General features: G+C 45.2%; 1 protein-coding gene across 2 annotated transcripts; it reads right to left on the minus strand.

The window, feature by feature from the left end:
* Positions 1-5,327: 5,327 nt before the first annotated feature.
* On the minus strand, positions 5,328-18,687 carry RGCC (regulator of cell cycle). Of its 2 annotated transcripts, XM_023208907.1 has the most exons (5): positions 18,341-18,687; positions 17,667-17,852; positions 9,225-9,332; positions 7,328-7,390; positions 5,328-5,724 (listed from the first exon to the last, which is right to left on the minus strand). In XM_023208907.1, the coding sequence occupies exons 1-5, from the start codon at positions 18,387-18,389 to the stop codon at positions 5,717-5,719; spliced, it is 414 nt and encodes a 137-aa protein (XP_023064675.1). In that variant the 5' UTR covers positions 18,390-18,687; the 3' UTR covers positions 5,328-5,716. The 2 variants fall into 2 exon arrangements, with proteins under 2 accessions (XP_023064675.1, XP_023064676.1); XM_023208908.1 differs by lacking the exon at positions 7,328-7,390.
* Between the last annotated feature and the right edge of the window lie 407 nt (positions 18,688-19,094).

Raw genomic sequence — 19,094 nt, forward strand, 5'->3', positions numbered from 1 at the left:
AAGAAAAGCCCAGGACCCAATGGATTCACTGCTGAACTCTACCAAACATTTAAGAAGAACTAATACCAATCCTACTCAAACCATTCTGAAAAATAGAGGAGGGAATACTTCCAAACTCATTCTATGAGGCCACTGTGACCCTGATACCAAAACCAGACAAAGACACATCAACAAAAAAGAAAACTACCAATATCTCTGATGAAAACTGATGCAAAAACCCTCAACAAAATACTAGCAAACTGAATTCAGCAACACATTAGAAAGATCATTCATCACATCCCTTGTAAGTTGTATTCCCAGATATTTTATTCTCTTTATAGCAATTGTGAATGGGAGTTCACTCATAATTTGGCTCTCTGTTTGTCTATTATTGGTGGATATGAATGTTTGTGATTTTTGCACACTGATTTTGTATCCTGAGACTTTGCTGAAGTTGCTTATCAGCTTAAGGAGATTTTGGGCTGAGACGACGGGGTTTTCTAAATATACAATCATGTCATCTGCAAACAGAAACAATTTGACTTCCTCTCTTCCTATCTGAGTACCCTTTATTTCTTTCTCTTGCCTGATTGCCCTGGCCAGAACTTCCAATACTATGTTGAATAGGAGTGGTGAGAGAGGGTATCCTTGTCTTGTACTGGTTTGCAAAGGGAATGTTTCCAGCTTTTGCCCTTTCAGTATGATATTGACTGTGGGTTTGTCGTAAATAGCTCTTATTATTTTGAGATACGTTCCATCAATATCTAGTTTATTGAGAGTTTTTAGCGTGAAGGGGTGTTGAATTTTGTCGAAGGCCTTTTCTGCAGCTATTGAGATAATCATGTGGTTTTTGTCATTCGTTTTGTTTATGTAATGGATTACGTTTATTGATTTGCATTTGTTGAACCAGCCTTGCATCCCAGGTATGAAACCAACTTGATCATGCTGGATAAGCTTATTGATGTGCTGCTGGATTCAGTTAGATTATAAATCATTCTACTGTAAAGACACAAGCACATGTATGTTTATTGCAGCACTGTTCACAATAGCAAAGACTTGGAACCAACCCAAATGTCCATCAGTAATAGACTGGATAAAGAAAATGTGGCACATATACACTGTAGAATACTATGCAGTCATAAAAAAGGATGAGTTCATGTCCTTTGCAGCGACATGGATGAAGCTGGAAACCATCATTCTCAGCAAACTATCACAAGAACAGAAAACCAAGCACCACATGTTCTCACTCATAAATGAGAGCTGAACAATGAGAACACATGGACATAGGGAGGGGAACATCACACACCAGGGCCTGTTGGGGGGTGGGGGTTTGGGGAAGGATAACATTAGGAGAAATACCTAATGTAGGTGACGAGTTGATGGGTGCAGCAAACCACCATTATACACGTATACCTATGTAACAAAACTTCACGTTCTGCAAATGTACCCCAGAACTTAAAGTATAATAAAAATAAAAATAAAAAAAGAACAAAACTGGAGGAGTCACATTACCTGACTTCAAATTATACTACAGGGCTATAATAACCAAAACAGCGTGGTCCTGGCATAAAAACAGACACAGAGCAATGGAACAGAACAGAGAACCTAGAACCAAATCCACACACCTACAGTAAACTCATTCTCAACAAAAGTGGCAGGAACATACACTGGGCAAAGGACAGGCTCTTCAATAAATGACGCTGGGAAAACTGGATATCCGTATGCAAAGAATGAAACTAGACCCCCATCTCTCACTATATACAAAAATCAAATCAAAATGGATTTAACACTTAGATCTAAGACCTCAAACTATGAAACTACAAAAAGAAAACATTGCAGAAACTCTCCAAGACATCAGTCTGGGCAAACATTTCTTGAGTAATACCCCACAAGCACAGGCAACTAAAGCAAAAATGGACTAGATGGGGTCACATCAAGTTAAAAAGCTTCTGCACAGCAAATGAAACAATAAAGTGAAGAGACAGCCCACAGAATTGAAGAAAATATTTGCAAATTACCCATCTGACAACAGATTAATAGTCAGAATATATAAGGAGCTCAAACAACTCTACAGGAAAAAAATTTAATCATCTGTTTTAAAAATAGGCAAAAGATTGAAATAGACATTTCTCAAAAGAACACAAACAGATGGCAAACAGACATATAAAAAGATGCTCTACATCATTGATTAGAGAAATGCAAATCAAAACTACAATGAGATATCATCCTACCCCAGTTGAAATGGCTTATATCTAAAAGACAGGCGATGACAGATGCTGGCAAGGATGTAGAGAAAAGGAAATCCTCGTACACTGTTGGTGGGAATGTAAATCACTACAGCCACTATGAAGAGCAGTTTGGAGATTCCGCAGAAAACTAAAAGTAGAGCCTACCATATGATCCAGCAATCCCACTGCTGGGTGTATACCCCCTAAAAAAGGAAATCAGTATATCAGAGAGGTATCTGGACTCCCATATTTGTTGCAGCTCTATTCACAATAGCCAAGATTTGGAAGCAACCTAAATGTCCCTCAACAGATGCATGGGTGAAGAAAATGTGGTACTTATACACACTGGAGTACTATTCAGTCGTAAGAATGAGATTCAGTCATTTGCAACAACATGGATTGAACTGGAGGTCATTATGTTAAGCGAAATAAGCCAGGCACAGAAAGACAAACATTGCATGTTCTCACTTATTTGTGAGATCTAAAAGTCAACAGGTAAACCCATGGAATTACAGAGTAGAAGCTTGGTTACCAGAGGCTGGGAAGGGTAGTAGGAGGTCGGGGGGGAGATAGGCATGGTTAATGGGCACAAAAAATAGTTGGAATGAATGAATAAGGCCTAGTATTTGATAGCCCGACAGGGTGACTACAGTCAATAACAATTTAACTGTACATTCAAAAATAACTAAAATTGTGTAATTGGAGTGTTTGTGACACAAAGGATAAATGCTTGAGGGGGTGGACACCCCATTTTCCATGATGTGATTATTACATGTCACATGCCCATATCAAAACATCTTATGTGCCCCATAAATACATACACCTACTATGTACCCATAAAAATAAAAAAAGTTAAAAGGACATCCTAATTTTAAAATGGGCAAAGGATTTGAATAGACATTTCTCCAGAGAAGATATACAAATGGTCAGTAAGCACATGAAAAGACATCATTAGTCACAGAAATGCAACATAGGCCAGGCGCGGTGGCTCACACCTGTAATCCCAGCATTTTGGGAGGCCAAGGAGGGCGGATCACAAAGTCAGGAGATCGAGACCATCCTGGCTAACACAGTGAAACCCCGTCACTACTAAAAATACAAAAAAGTTAGAAAGGCGTGGTGGCGGGCGCCTGTAGTCCCAGCTACTCGGGAGGCTGAGGGGTGCCTGTAGTCCCAGCTACGCGGGAGGCTAAGGGGTGCCTGTAGTCCCAGCTACGCGGGAGGCTGAGGCAGGAGAATCGCTGGAACCCGGGAGGCAGAGCTTGCAGTGAGCCGAGATCGCACCACTGCACTCCAGCCTGTGCGACAGAGTGAGACCTGTCTCAAAAAAAAAAGAAATGCAAAACAAGACCACAACATGATACCACTTCCCACCTGCTAGAATGACAAGGGAGACAAGAACAAGTTGGCAAGGATATAGAGAAACTGGAATCCTCATACATTGCTAGTGGGAACGTAAAATGGTTTTCCAAACTGCTTTGGAAAACAGTTTGACAGTTTCTCAGAGTTAAATAGAGTTAACATAAGACCTAGGAATTCCACTCCTAGTTATATATCCAAGAGAAATGAAAACATATGTCCACACAAAAACTAATACATGGGTATTCATAACAATATTATTAGTTAATTAAAAAGTGGAAACCACCAAAATCTTCACCAACCAATGAATAGATAAACAAATTGCGGCATAACCACACAGTGGAATATGATTTGACCATGAAAAGAAGTGAAGTACTGATTCTTTTTTTTTTTTTTTTTTTTTTGAGACGGAGTCTTGCTCTGTCGCCCAGGCTGAACTGCAGTGGCCTGATCTCAGCTCACTGCAAGCTCCGCCTCCCGGGTTTACGCCATTCTCCTGCCTCAGCCTCCCGAGTAGCTGGGACTACAGGCACCCGCCACCTCGCCCAGCTCATTTTTATTTTTTAATAGAGACGGGGTTTCACCGTGTTAGCCAGGATGGTCTCGATCTCCTGGCCTCGTTGATCCGCCCGTGTCGGCCTCCCAAAGTGCTGGGATTACAGGCTTGAGCCACCGTGCCCGGCTGAAGTATTGATTCATGCTACTCATGGATGAACTTTGAAAATACTACGCTAAGTGAAAGAAGCCAGACACAAAAGATTACATATTCCATTTATATGAAAGGTCCAGAATAGACAAGCTCATGAAGACAGAGAAGTAGATAGTGGTGACGGCTGCAGTACCTGTGAATGTGCTAAAAACCACTGAACTGGGTGCTACAGTATGTTAATTAGGTCTCATTTTTTTGAAAAAGAAATATTTAAGTTCAATCTAAAATCTTTCCCAGAAGCTTAAGGAAAAGAAAAAAGTTAAAAAAAATGCAATTTAGTTTCCCGATTCCCTAAAAAACCGATCAAATATAGTAGTTAACTTTTGAAGATACAAGTAAGATTATGAGTAGTTATGTTTTGGATTTATGTCCTTTAGGAATATAGGGATTTGAGTTTTAAAATAACTTTATTCTGATTATGAAAGTAATGCCCGGATATTTTAGAGGAGGTTTTAAAGACAGAAAAGCATAGATAAGAAAATTATGAGCTTTCTTATTTTTATGCCTCTCTCCAGCCCCCACAAAGGCAAGTGGGAGAAGGGGTCAGTAGCTTCTATGTGCAAAGCCTACCCATCAAACGCTTCGCACCTGAGGTAGGCTGGACATTCCATCAAGACCAGCACCATCAATCTTCCTCCACACACAGATCTTAGAAAAGCACCATCATTTTCAAGTCGTCCAGCTATCTCAACTTTCCCTCGTATTTAAGTCCTGGATTGTAAGAACAACTGGTATTTCCCTTAATTCGGAGAAAGAGTCCATGCCACCTGCAGTGGTGCCAAGATACGAGAAGGAGGGCAGAGACAGAATAGAAACCTAACTTCCAACGAAATCACAATCCTCAAAATTTCCCAGCAGCCGTCTGCCAGCATTTCCATCCAGAGCACTAAATGAGCTAAAGGAACACTTTAAATTTACTGTCCTCTTGTCTAGTGCAATCAGAGAGCACCCAGGGGCCTTGCGAAGGAATCAAGAAGCATGTTACTCCCACTAGAATATTATTTGAATGGAAATATATTTTAAAAAATAAAGAAGAAGAAAAGGAAGCATACTCTAGTTCAAATTTTATTTGTATACAAAAATATATTATAATGGGAAAGCTTACTGCTATTTCCAACTATATATAATTAATTACAAATATTTTCATAAAAGCACTTTAAATTACAGGATAGCTATGTTTTAAGAGAAAATACAATAATATTAGCATGGATCGTCTGTTCTAATACACTGCAGGCAGGTAAACAAAGTCAGTTTCACTGTCTAAATTGCCCAGAGATGTGATCAAAGGCTGATTTTAAGGTGAGCCTGAGAGTGGCCTGGTGGAAGGTTGAGTGCACGTCTTCATCCCCTCTGGCAGCAGATTCTAGTAGCTGATTTTAGCTGGTCCTCCGAGCTTTCTGAAGCTTCTCCCTTATGATGAAAGGACCCAGAACTTCTTGTTTCACATACCTGTAAATGAGAGATAGGTAAGGTTATCCACTCAGAGGCTTACAGTTCCTATGCTTAACCACACCACACTGTCTCGGACATGCATCAAAGAACCAAACTCAATGCCAGGCTTCCCACATGATGAGTGTTTGATTAACTGGAATGACTGGGCAACCCACTGCAATTTCCATGAAGTAGACAGGCTTGTTACATGGGTCTAATACAAATTATGCTACAATTATAATAATCCCTGTCAAAACAGGCCCTGGTCTTCTGATGTATGATGGTGCTATACCTAAGAAAAGAGGCAGTAAAATCTTCAAGCAAATAGAGATGATACAAGGACTTTCTATCTGATATTTAGGTTTGTCTGCAAGAGCGTTAAGAACATAGTTATTTTTAAATAACCAGCTTTGGATTTAATTTTTCAGAGTTCACCCAGCTCTTTAGCAAAGAATAGCATTAAATACTCCTCACAGAAAATCAACCCTTCCACTGGAAAATTAAGGGGCTGGGACAAAATTCTCCCAGCCCATTCTGTGACTAAACAGGACCCCCCCATAGTACACTTGCTGAACCTTCCATCCCAGAAGCTGGAGTTGGTCCTCCTGGCTCTTGCAATCTTATCCTCTGCAAATGGAATGTGTAGATAGATTGTGAGGGTCCCTTCTTCTGGGCCCCTCTAGTGCAGTTATAATTTGATGTCTTCAGTTCTCAACATTTGTGGTCACACAAAACGGGTAACCATTAGTGTAATTCCCAAATAGGATGCTTGCAAGTATGCATACCTAATCCAGGTCGTTCGTCACTGGTGTGGGTCTCTGGTGAAAGGCCCCTCCAAGCCAATTCTCTCTTTTGGCACCCACCTCTTAAAGTTAGATTTCACCCAAACCCTAGATCTAACCTGGAAAATTACCCTGGCCCATGGGATGGAACCCTTTTGGCTTGTTGGAGTAATGCACTTGTAGTTAATCAGTTCATTTCTTCTCTGAAAAGCCTGACAGGCCATCATGACGGTAATGCTCCAGTCTTGCTCACTCTCCATTTCTCAAACAAAATGCCACTGTTTGCTGGTGACCTGTTCTCACTGTTTGGAAATGCACGTGGTCTACTTTAACACAAGTTTATCCCAGAATTTCATTCCTAGCCACTAGAGTCCTGTTTATTATTATTATTATTTTATTTATTATTTTTTTTTTTCTGAGAGTCTCGCTCTGTCGCCAGGCTGGAGTGCAGTGGTGCAATCTCGGCTCACTGCAACCTCTGCCTCCTGGGTTCAAGCGATTCTCCTGCCTCAGCCTCCCGAGTAGCTGGGACTACAGGCACGCGCCACCATGCCCAGCTAACTTTTGTATTTTTTAATAGAGACGGGGTTTCACCATGTTGGCCAGGCTGGCCTTGAACTCCTGACCTCAGGTGATCCACCCACCTCGGCCTCCCAAAGTGCTGGGATTACAGGTGTGAGTCACTGCGCCCGGCCTAAGGTCCTGTTTCTAAACCTAAAGAAGGCTTCGGATGCCACTTTCTGCCCCAGGGCAAGCTGGTTAACATTACAACACTTTATCAGAAGTGTCTGTTAGTTTTTTGTTTGTTTTTTTGTTTTTAGTATCAGACATGTACTTACTTGCTAAAGTTCTGTCAAGATCAGCAATGAAGTCTTCTAGCTCTTTTGTGTCTCCTAATTTGGCTGTGAAACAGGGGAGAGAGACAGAGGGTTGTTTCCGTAACAAAGACAGCTGATGACTTCATACTGAGTTTTCCAGGATGTTGGAACGTCCAGGGTTATACAATGGATTATGTCTATTTTACATCTACCTCCTTATCTTCAGAGACTTTATTGAAGAGTGTCCTGGGCCAATCCTAAGTGTGTGCTCTAGTGTTTTGATACAGTAAACTCAGAAACTGATTCTGAAGACTAGCCTCAGTGTTTCTTTGTTTTTTAGTTCATCGCCACCCTCTCCAACCATCCCATCCCACTTCTCCATCACCTGGAAGAGGAATCTTCCTTCACTGTCTTAAATGTTTGCAGGAGAGTGAGGAGCAGGAAGGGAAGATAAAAAGAGTTTGGTTTTTGTATTGTGTAGAATATGAGTTATTAGTCAAAAAATTCAGTAAGCATAGCACCGTGCAGAGCGGGCACCTGGACTGTGTCACTCCGGCGGCACTAGCCTTCTGATGCATTCATGCTTGTGCCGTCCCCCCAAGGCAACGCTGCAGCCCTCAGAGTCCCTCCAGTATGAAATGAATGAAGAGTTCACTGTTTCTTATCCAAATGGTACCGGGAAGGCACCGTGAGGCTTCTGGTTCCAGGACAGCCTCATCCCCTCCAGGTGCCCACACAAGGTAACGAGTCCTCATTCTGATTTGGTTCTCTCTAGAGCCTGAGATATACAGATTTTTTCATATAGCTGACTTTATTTCTGTAGAGTTCATCACATCATTCACACCTTCCCTGAAATGCAGTACTGGATAGTTTTATTAATTAACACTGCTGGCTACAAATGGCTAATTGTTCTTAGCTTTTTAAGTCAATTTGCCACTAGGGGCTTTTTTCCGCCTCTTTAATTCCTACCTCTTGAGGATCAGGTAACAAATCTGAGCATGTTTTAAGCCACTTTCTAGACTGCTCTGTCTCTGAATTCAACAGATCCATTACAGACTGAGAGCCGGATAGTGGCAGAATTCCCAGTGGATGCTAATGTTGCTAGGTTGAGAAGGGAATTTTAAAATGCCTCTTTTGAAAAAAGAGCGAAGTCCTGTCTTACTGCCAAAGTGAAAAGAGTGATGGAATTGTCATTTCTTTTTAACTATGTTCCATTTTTATTGCATTCTGCAACTATTTTCAGCAAGTATAACTTTTCTTAAGGAAAAAAAAATCCTTTTGTTTTCAAAAAGGCACTTGTCCAATGTAATAGAACATTCAGCTCTCTAGCTGGAGACATTTTACCAGTTCCAAAAAATAAGAAACTGCTCATGCATCTTTAAAGACATTTTAGGTCTATTAATATCACAGTAGAGACAGGCTGGAGCTGTTATTTTAAATCATGTTAGATCATAGCTTATCTCATAATGACAACTCCATTTAATTGCTTAATTGGTCATCTGAAACCATTGGTTAAATAATTAATGCAATAAAAAGAATCCTACTATCTGCAAAGGCAAACTGCTGAGTTTTAAATTCTAGAACCAGCAAGTCTGGGAGGAGACTCCTAAGAAACGCTGTCATTTGCACAGTCTTGATTACATCACATGAGAGAGAACAGTCTAGTCTCCAAGTTTTCTTTCTCCTTGTGACTTCAGGTTTTCTGCCCCAAATTATCTGATTTCACGTTCACACTGATTAAAATCCTAAGAAATAAAAAAATTCCACTTTATACTCTACAGTATTAAGATATTAGTCTTACCTATTTGTTTTGTACATTTGAGAAAGATCGTTTAGGGATAAAAGGGACAGAGAAGGCATTGAGAAGGGGAGAGGAATAAAAAAAGCAAAAAACTCCAATTCCAACTAATGACCTTACCTTTCTGAGGCGTGACAGCAGGAGAGAGAAGAGCTGGGGTAGAGTCTGTTGGAGAATTCAGTTTTTCATCACTGAAGCTGAAGCTGTTCCTATAAAGTGAATCTGCACCTTTCAGGAGGGAAAATGTACTCAATAGAAATAGTACTCATGAGACTATAGACTTATCACTTTATGGTCTATTGATAACCAACAATTTGTCTTCAAAATAAGCCAAAGCTGCAAATCTATAGTAAAGAAAACAGCCAGGCATGGTGGCTCATGACTGTAATCTCAGCACTTTGGGAGACTGAAGCAGGTGGATCACCAGAGATCAGGAGTTCAAGACCAGCCTGGCCAACATGGTGAAACCCCTCTCTACTAAAAATACAAGAACTAGTCAGGCATGGAGGTGTGCGCCTGCAGCCCCAGCTACTCAGGAGGTTCAGGCAGGAGACTTGCTTGAACCCGGAAGGTGGAGGTTGCAGTGAGCCAAGATCACCACTGCACTCCAGCCTGGGCGACAGAGTGAGACTCTGTCTCAAAACAGAAAAAGAAAGAAAGAAAAGAAAACAGGTTGATTTCCAGGTTTTATGTTTATGCCCCCAAAATGATTCAAGACAGGGGAGTGTGTGAGAGTATTTGTGTGTGAGAGAAAGTATGTGTGTGAGTGTGCATGAGAGTGTGTGTGAGTGAGGGGGTGTGTGTGAGAGTCTGTGTGAGACAGTGTGTGAGAGTGTGTGTATGTGAGACTGTGAGTGTATGTATGCGTGAGTGTGTGTGTGCGTGAGTGTGTGTGTGCGTGAGTGTGTGTGTGCGTGAGAGCGTGTGAGTGTATGAGTGTGAGAGCGTGTGAGTGTATGAGTGTGAAAGTGTGTGAGTGTGAGTGTGTGTCCAATCAAGTACACCAAAGGCCCTTGCTTCCCTAATACAGGAAGGGGGTGATAGGATCATCATGACCAGTGCTTGGTTGATGGTGGGGCTCAAAGGAATCATCTCATGTGAAATATGTCCCTTCTGCCCTCTGAGCCTCCTAAAATACAAACATCCGGTATCCCATGACTTAATCCTCTTTCCCTGCTCAAGAGAGATCTTTGCTGTCTTGCTATCCTGTAATTTAATAATCCTCTCTTTTACTTAGGAGAGGTTTTCCCAAGAGTCTGTACTCTTCAGATAAGCCAGAAGGTCAAAGATAAAGACATCTTCTCCTGGAAGTTCATCTATTAGACACTTGGAGTGACGTCATGGCTCCCTCTATTCTCCTACCTTCAAAGACTTGAACGACAGCAAGATGAGGCCCCAGAAGTTCAAGGCTGAGCTGGAAGTCAAGGGGACCATCTAGTCAACTATTAAGTACTAGGGTGCCTTTGAACAAGATGGTATCTCTGGGCCTAGCTTACTTATCAACAGAAAGGGAAGGTGGACTAAATAATCCTTAAAGGCACTTCTAGCTCTAAAGTTCTGAGATTCTCTAAGTCCTGCTACGGGGAAGGAAACCAACCCACAGTTGGCCCAGTTGTGTGGCTGTGACTCAGAAAGGGGCTGCTGGCTGAGCAGCACTGACTCAAAGGGTGCAAAGGCAAGGCAGGCAGCAGAAGCAGGATGTGGCCCCTGAGGTCACGAGGAACAGCCTTCCTGGTTAAAACAAAACACAAAGCCAGCCGCAGTTGGAGCAGAGAAGTGGCTCCTCAGGTGTGAGAGGGCAGGGGAATGATGGGGGCCTGACCAGGTCCCCGCTTCCTCGGGATTCTTCCACTTTAAGCCAATTACCTCCAGCTCAGGAGGAGGCAAAAACATCTCTCTTTGGTCCCGTTAACTGAAAAGGAATTTGCTTAAGTGACAAGAGATAGGCCCAGCACAAAAAGGATCAGGGTGTTTGGAGGAAGAGGTTTCTGGTCTCAGGGAAATTCAGCTTTGTCCCTAAGAGGCTGCCACAACTTCTCAGGTGCCTCTCCTGGCTCCCTTTCCCCCAACCCTCTCCTGCCCAGGGGCCCACCTGCCCCCTGCTCTTTTTGCGCTGACACTGCCATCTTGTCCACTTTTCCAAACATGCCCAGAAGACCCTTGAGAGCAACCCTCACAATCTTTGCTTCCTTCAGAGGTCCAGCCCAGCTCACCTGAAACCAGCACCATCCCTGGGCTTTGAGGATGAACATGGACTGAGATCCAAAACCCTGGACCCTGATACCTACATTTCCCCAAAAACACATTCCTCAGAATGCTGATCCTCCAAGGGCTGTGTGATCAAGTACCCCTGAGGAACACCAAATAGCTTTGGTCATTCCCATGAGTACGCCCACTTCCAACATCCTGAAAAGACTTGTGGTTAAACAAAACCAGCCCCATTTCCCCAGTGTACCTGACCATGGGACACTTTTTTGTGGTGTTCCTGCTACTATTTCTTAGGACCCTTAGACTCTGTGGAACCTTTCTTGGGAAGCCCTCCTGCTGGCTCCCTCAACCAAACCCACCTCCAAAGGAGCTCTCCAATTCTCCCAAGGGAAGGCCTTTCCCCTACACACAGGAAGCTGGCCACACCCACTGCAGACCTGCAAGGGAGCCTTACTGTTCTCACCATGCAGTCACAGGAGAATCGCCACAAATGCAGCCTGAGAAACTCATGGGGAGAAGATGAGGCAAGATTTAGGGGCGAGAAAACTACAGAGGGTCCTGAGGAGGCAGACCTCGTGCTTAGACTCGGAGCCAGAAAATACGAGGCCCTTGGCACATTATCTGTGGCTCTGAAGGATACCGGAGAGCTTCACCCCCATCCCTGGCCCAGAGACTGGCTGGCCCAGATGGCAGGGACCACACCTCGACTCTCTATCTCCCACAAGCAGCTGGCCTAGGAGAGCAACTTTCCACACGCCAGCGCTCACCCCACCCACCCGGCGTGCACCACAGGCCCTTCCCTGACTTTGAACTTCAGCTCTCTTCTGCCCCAACTCTCCAGCAAGTTTCCATCCACGTATACTCCTCTGCAGGGGGAGAAAGACACCACAATTTGTGCACCTCACAGGCAAGGAGGCCAAACACTGTTGAATGGTGGGAGAAGGAACAACCTAGATATGGAGAGGCCATTACAAAAGAGGATGGTAGCAGGGTAAAAAAGGAATCCAGCAAAGATTTAGGAAAAACTCAGCATAACTCATGGGGCCTGGAGAGAATCTGTAGAGAATGAGCCGTAGATCCGGAATATTGCCAGGGCTGTCCTCTGATCCTTTAGGTTCACAGACTAAATGCCTTCTTGATGTGAGCGTTTTTCCCAAACTGAGAAAATATACAGACAAAACTGACAGCCACTCCCACAGTGAGGGAGGAAGAGGGGGAAAAGTACTAGTTACAATATCTATTTATATAGAAACACACGCACACGGAGGCATGGATGGCAGCAGAGCTACGCTCACTTCCTCCTGCCCGCCCCCGCCCTGCCCACACCCCCCCCACCCCGCCAACACACACACACACACACACACACACATTAGCTCACGCCCCGGCTCACTGCCACACCATGACTTCACTCCCTTTCCATGAGGTGTACAATCTGGAACAGACCCAACTCCAAGTTCTGGAATGTTCAACCTTCGACCATCAAGAGGAAGCCGACCGCCAGCATCCTTGAGCCAAACCTGCTGCAGCTGAGGCGCACCCTGTGATGATATCTACATGTCATGTATGGCATAGAAAATAAGAGAGCCCTCAAGGCCCCAAAGCTACACCATCGGCAAGTGGCCATCTAGTGTCTATGCCGCTGTCGAGTGGGTGTCTAGAGGCCACATGAAAACTGCATGACCCTGTACGAGTCACTCCGTTTCTTCCTTGTTAGAAGAATAACCTAATAATCTGTGTATAATGCCTGTGGTTTTAACGATTTAATTCTAAAGTTCCTAGTAAAGTGAAGAATAGCACTCCTGAGACAGAAAAGGTAATTGCAGAGAATAAACAGAGTCAAGATTCTCCCTCTTCTTGAAAGCAGTAAAATTCTTAAAAGAACTTTCTCTTTGGTGGCATCCTAGAACAAATCTCCCAAGAACAAAGCCTCAACATAGAGGTACCCCAAGCTCTAGACTTCTCTTTACCCTTAACCAATAAAATTTCTTTCCACAGAGTTTTATTAAGAACATACAATGGGCAAAAATCTCACGCAAGGCGCCTAGACAGATTTCAAGGTAGGCAAGGTCTGACATCCCATTCTTTTCCCTCCCCTGGAACTCTATTCCTTGCAAAAATAATAGCCAATTAGTCTGATTAAATGACAGCAATGTGTTGCTGGCTGATCACATAATTCATGTATTATTGCCCCACGTGGGTATCAGGTGCTGCTATTAATAGAGGCTCCAGAGACCTAGAACAGTGATGATATGGGGAACCCTGGCAGGTGGTAAGGCTGGATATTTGAGGGCCTTACAACATTGGTTTCAATCAGCTCTGAAGCACCACCTCACATGTATCTCAAATTCCCATTAGAAACATGCCTGGCAAATCCACTTAGTGTACTGAAGCCAGGAACCTCAAATTCTGGGACCATGTTTTCTAAGGCACCATCAAAAGAAAGGAAAGCATATGAAATATACAACTAACAGAGTTGGAGAAACTCTGCTGCAAAATAGAGGCTTGTTTAAAAGGTAGGTGTTTTTTTTTAGCTCGGGGGGGTTGGGAGAAAGGTAATTTAGGGTTAGCGCATGTCCACGTGCTGCTCCAGAGGGAAGTAAAACCACAGACAGTAAACCTTGCCCAAGGCTCCTGTAAATAGAGAAGGATCCCACACTCCCACACGTTTAAAGCAAGCAAACTATAGTAATTAACTGAGAAAAAGAAAGCTTTGGACCTGCCTCCCTTTTGCCACAGGGAATGGCTGGGAGTGTGGGTTGAATTCTCCTCCCGAAAATCGAAATTCTGATTGCCTCGCCAAAGTGGGGCAAAATAAGGAAGAGCCTCTTTCCTCAGCTACTCCACCGTTGTCCCAGCTCCCTTTCTGGGACCACGCTGCCCCTCTATATGCCTTGCCAAGCATCACAAGACCTGTCACCCATGCGGAATTGCTAACACAGTACCAGGGAACCCTGAAAGCTCCTCACTGGCCTTATCCTCTCATGGCTTGAACAAGTTCAGGTTCTAGCCTCAGTGACTTCTAAGCCACATTAGCCAACTGTCATGCTGGTTCTCCAGGGCCCACAAGGTCCCCTCTCCCAGGGCCAGGCCAGAATAGTCTAGGCAAAGATATGCAGGTGTTCTAAGTCTTGCTGATGCTAAGGAAGCCAGTTCCTCATTCCCTAAATGGTCCTACAATATCATAATAACCCGAGCATACACAGTAGACTTCAGACCTTTTTTACTGAGCAGCAAAACACTTCCCCCTTCAAAGGAAAAATTATGTGAAACCCCAATACATTAAAGATATAAGTGTATACCACCTTTTAAAGTTTAAGTTAATATCATAAATGTCTTATAAAGTCAACACACTGGTTAAAACTTGAAACATAATGAGTTAAAATTTCATTTAACACATTTGAGAAATCATGGTGTACCTTTTACAGTTTTAAAAATACTGAAAAGAAGATATATTTCTAAAACTAAATTCAAACCAAAGGTAGTCAATTTCTAAAGGACCTCTGAGGACGAGGTTTGAGAAACACTACCCGAACTCTTAATTGCATTACCCTTTTACTGCTGAAGTTAAAATTACTCCCACTAAAGTGCCTGATTTTTTTACATGTTGGAATCAAGTCTAAAGGAAAGTAATAACTCTATTTTGATCAACTACATTTGAATTCCACACCCCCCACCCATGTGAAGTTATACTGTAATTGTTATTTTGGTCCTCTTCACGTCTTAAGAGGCCTCCCTCAAAGTGGGAACGGGAAGGAGTATTTCCTTATTAAATATCTATTCTTCTTTCCTATCTGAGTAACTCCTTTCTTTCAGTAGAGGGAATGGCTATTTTTTGCCTTTGGGTGCAAGCAACCTAAATTTTTTTTTTAATGAGAAGGAAGAAGTATTCTTCAAAGAACACGATTACTGTTTGATCTTCCTTGTAAGGTTGGTGCACCTTCAGACAGAGCTGTAAAAACTAGAGCAAAAAAACAGAGGCAACATTGGTTTACAGCTTCATCCAAAATATTGTCATGCGAGACACTGGCTCCAATGTATCTATGTGGTATAGCACAGCATGTACATTGTAATGATATTTTGAAAGCATTCAACAGAGCAAGTATTTTCTACCTAACAGCCTATTAAATAGCATCCTTTCAATTTCACAGCTAGAGAAACTAAATCCCACTCATCATCCAGGGTTTTGACAAGGCTCAAACTAGGCTCCACTCACCCTGCCAGATGACCACTGCCTCAGAGAGACACCTTCACAAACAGCCATCATTGACAAACAGGCATGTGATCTGGGCTCAAAAGGATTTCAGTCTATTCGTGAAGACATGGTTCCCATTCTAGCTAATAAATCATCATCCTCATAGCAAGGATTTGCTAACAGTGAGCTGCTGTTATTATCATTATCCTGGTTTGTCCCCCTCTTGATAAGCTAAATTTCAGTAGTATCTACCTCTCTTAAGCATTCTCTTCCACAAAAGAGCATTAAACAGACAAACGAGTATAACAAATGTCTGTGCTCAATTCTTGGCAGCAATTAAGATACACATATTATGCTTCCTTAAGAAATTACCATTTAGATACACACAGCTTCTGCCAACAATATTTCTAACCAGCCTTGTGAGAGAAAAACTACACATTTAAAGCAAAGACAAATGTCATCTGAGCTTTCTTTATATTCTTCCCATCACTTCTCTAACCACCAAACTACAGGTTAGTCAGTTAACAACAAAAGCAGAAAACAAAATAGACACATAGAACTTAAGCAAAAGTACAAACTATCCCAACTATCTCCCCTGCAACTGCTAAGAATGTGTTTCTATGCCTTCTCTTTAAGGCATCTGAAAACAGATCCTAGATCTGAAATTTCACTCAGTGGAAGTTGCAATCAGCCATGAATGGGCACTCTCAGACCTATTCTAGCGGAGTGAAGCTGTTGCTTAGAAAGGAGCTGTTCTTTGCCACAGAGCTGCAGTGACACACTGTCCCAGCTTTCTTTTCCATGGGAGAATCTGTATTTGATGAATAACTTGCTCCATGCCCCAGTAAAAGGAGACATATTTAAGTTTGGCCTTAGGAATTGAGACAAATTTCCAAAATGTAAACACTTCGCTTTGAAATTGCAAATGAACCTGTTCATTAGGAACAAAGTCCAAAAATTCTAAGTGGAAAAGTAACAGTACTTTCTTCCATCCCCTTTCACCTCAAAAGCTGCAGCTTGGTCTAACTCTCTGGCAATGCTGCCAAGGAAACTCAAGCTGGAACTCAGCTTTCTGAGTCAAACCCTGACCAGGGTGGTGAGCGCATTTATCCCTTTGCAGAAGGGCAGCTCACGTTCAAGTCTAGCCCCGAATCTTAGCCCAGGAACAAGGAAGAGTTCCAGGTTTCAAAATAAGAGAATCACAAGGAAAGGCCATCACTTTCACGTCCTGAGTCAAGGGCAGCAAAAGGAGTGACATTCATGCCTGTAACCCATCTAGGGATTAAAGGTTGAAGAGTAACACAGAAGAGTTTAAAATTGACTTTGCACTTTGAAAAACAGTAAGTAATTCTGGATTTGAAACCAACAATCATGTAATACTAAAAAGGCACCTAATTTGCTGTTTGAATCCTCCCAGGACATGTGAGCTCCTGGCAAAAGCTGTCTCGTTGTTGTTGTTGTCTTGTTGTTGACAAAGTTGTTCAGGACAAAGAGACCCTGGGGTAGTCTCCATTTTGAGAAAGGTCACCAGGAAGCACCTTCATGCCCATGTGCTCTCTGGCTCCCCCTCCAGCCTGGTGGAGGACCTGGCTGAAAAATACTTGAACTCAGCAGTGCCAAAGATTTTCATAACTGCATGCAATGGAGCAGTAAGTCTGAGAGCTCAGGGCCAGAAGAAAATGCAAACACTTATTTCATAAATCCCAGGAACAGCAGTTTGGGCTTATGAAACCTTTCCTGGTTTCATGAATGTTTCCGTTCTGCGCCCTCCCATGTCCCCACTGTGCCCCCTCATTCCACTGGCACCTATTCCACATCTGCAAAGTTACAGCTGAGAGGGGAGAGGCACGAGAAAGGAGAAGAGGAGGGAAACTGTGGAAAGGCCTGGTGCAGGTCCAGGGAGTCCTGTCTGACTCAGTCGGAACAAGCTGCTTAAACTCGCCTGCCTGGTGACACACCTGTGGACGGCAGGTGGCCCAACCTTTCCCGTGATTATCGTCAGGGGCCACGCCACTGCTCGGCCTACTGCTTTGAGCTTCAGGACTAGGTTCCTGCACACCATTCCTCAGTTTACAGATAAGAAAACTGAGGCCGCAACCTTCGCGGGCCAGGTGCTGGGAACTGGGAGATCCCGGCGCCATCCTAGCGGGGGCCGCACTTACTCTCCGAGTCGCTGAAGCCGCTGCTGTCGCTGACGCTGGCGCTGCTGCGCCGCTTCATGCGCTCCAGGTGCTCCTCGTAGTGGAAGTGGCGCTCGTGGAAGGGCGACGCGAAGTCGGCCAGCACCGCGTCAAACTCGCACAGCGCGTCCGACAGGTCCTCCGCGGCCGCCGAGTCCAGGGCCGGGGCTGCGGGCAGGGCCGGGGACTCAGTGCACGGAAGTCAGGGGGGCAGCGAGACCACCTCCCAGGGCCAGGGGGGGCCTCCACGGTTCCCGAAGATAACTGACACTTGGCGCCTCTGCCACGTGACAGCCACGCAGTCGCTGTTACCTTGTAATCTTCTCCACCATCCCCGAAGTGCGTTCTATTAACAAGGCCGTTTCACAGACAAGCAAACGGAGCCTCCGCCAGGCCCAGGGTCGCGGCCAGACTCCTCCCCACGCTCGCCCCAACCCCCGGCGCGCGTGGAGCTGGTGGTGGCGGGAAGGTGGGACATGGGGGCCAGCCCGGGCCGGGAAGGAGGCTGCAGCCGCCCGCGCTGGACGACCGGGGACAGGGTCCCGCCGGGGAGGATGGAAGGGTAGCGGGTGTAAAGGGACGACACGGGGCGCCTCCTTTCTCACCCGCCATCTGCACAGCCGGGACTTTAAGGGGACCCCGGACCCCGTACTCACCTGCGGCCGCGGCGGCCGCGGGACTGCCCTGCGCCGCGGGCGACTTCATGAGGCGGCTCAGCGGGGCCCGGCGTGCGTGGCCTTGGGTCCTGCAAGGTGGCAGCCTGGGCTGCTCCGGGGCTCGCTGTCCCGCACACTCCCGCCCTGCTAGTCCCTTCGGCGCTGCGCTCCAGCCGCGCTGCTCCCAGCACGATGCGCGCCGGACCTCCGGCCGGCTCCGGCTCCTAGATCTTATAGCCGCTGGCGGCCCGGGCGGAGGCGGGGCCGGGGCGGGGCTGCGGAGCCGAGGCGATGGGTCTGTCTCCGCCGCCCTCCGAGGAGGCCCCTGCCCCCCAGGCACCGCCCTCGCCACGCGCCCTCCCTGGAACCGCAGTGACTAGGAGTCGCCGGAGCCCGGGTTACAGCCCCAAATATTTACCCGCCTGTCGCCCGCGCGCCCTGACAACCCGGCCCACGCGGTGTCCTCGGCGACACCAGAGCTGACTGCGGGGCGCGAGCCCCGCTGCTTCCCGCCGCGTGCCCGGCACCTCCGCGAGTCGCAGTTTCCTCGGCTGCGCAGTGGACGTGGGCATGCAGAGCCTCCCTGGCTGGCGGCGAGGGACGAAGGAGCCCGCGGCCGTGGCCCAGTTGGGTGTCGGGGACGCGGACGTCCCCTCCGCATTGTCTCAAGGGGACTTCCGAGATGGTGGGCGGGCGGAGTGGAAAGGGTCGGGGGCGAAAGGAGCAGAAGTTGGGGGAGTCCTGAACTTTTCCC

The sequence above is a fragment of the Piliocolobus tephrosceles genome, chromosome X (genome assembly GCF_002776525.5).
Source record: "Piliocolobus tephrosceles isolate RC106 chromosome X, ASM277652v3, whole genome shotgun sequence".
Taxonomy (NCBI): Eukaryota; Metazoa; Chordata; class Mammalia; order Primates; family Cercopithecidae; genus Piliocolobus; species Piliocolobus tephrosceles.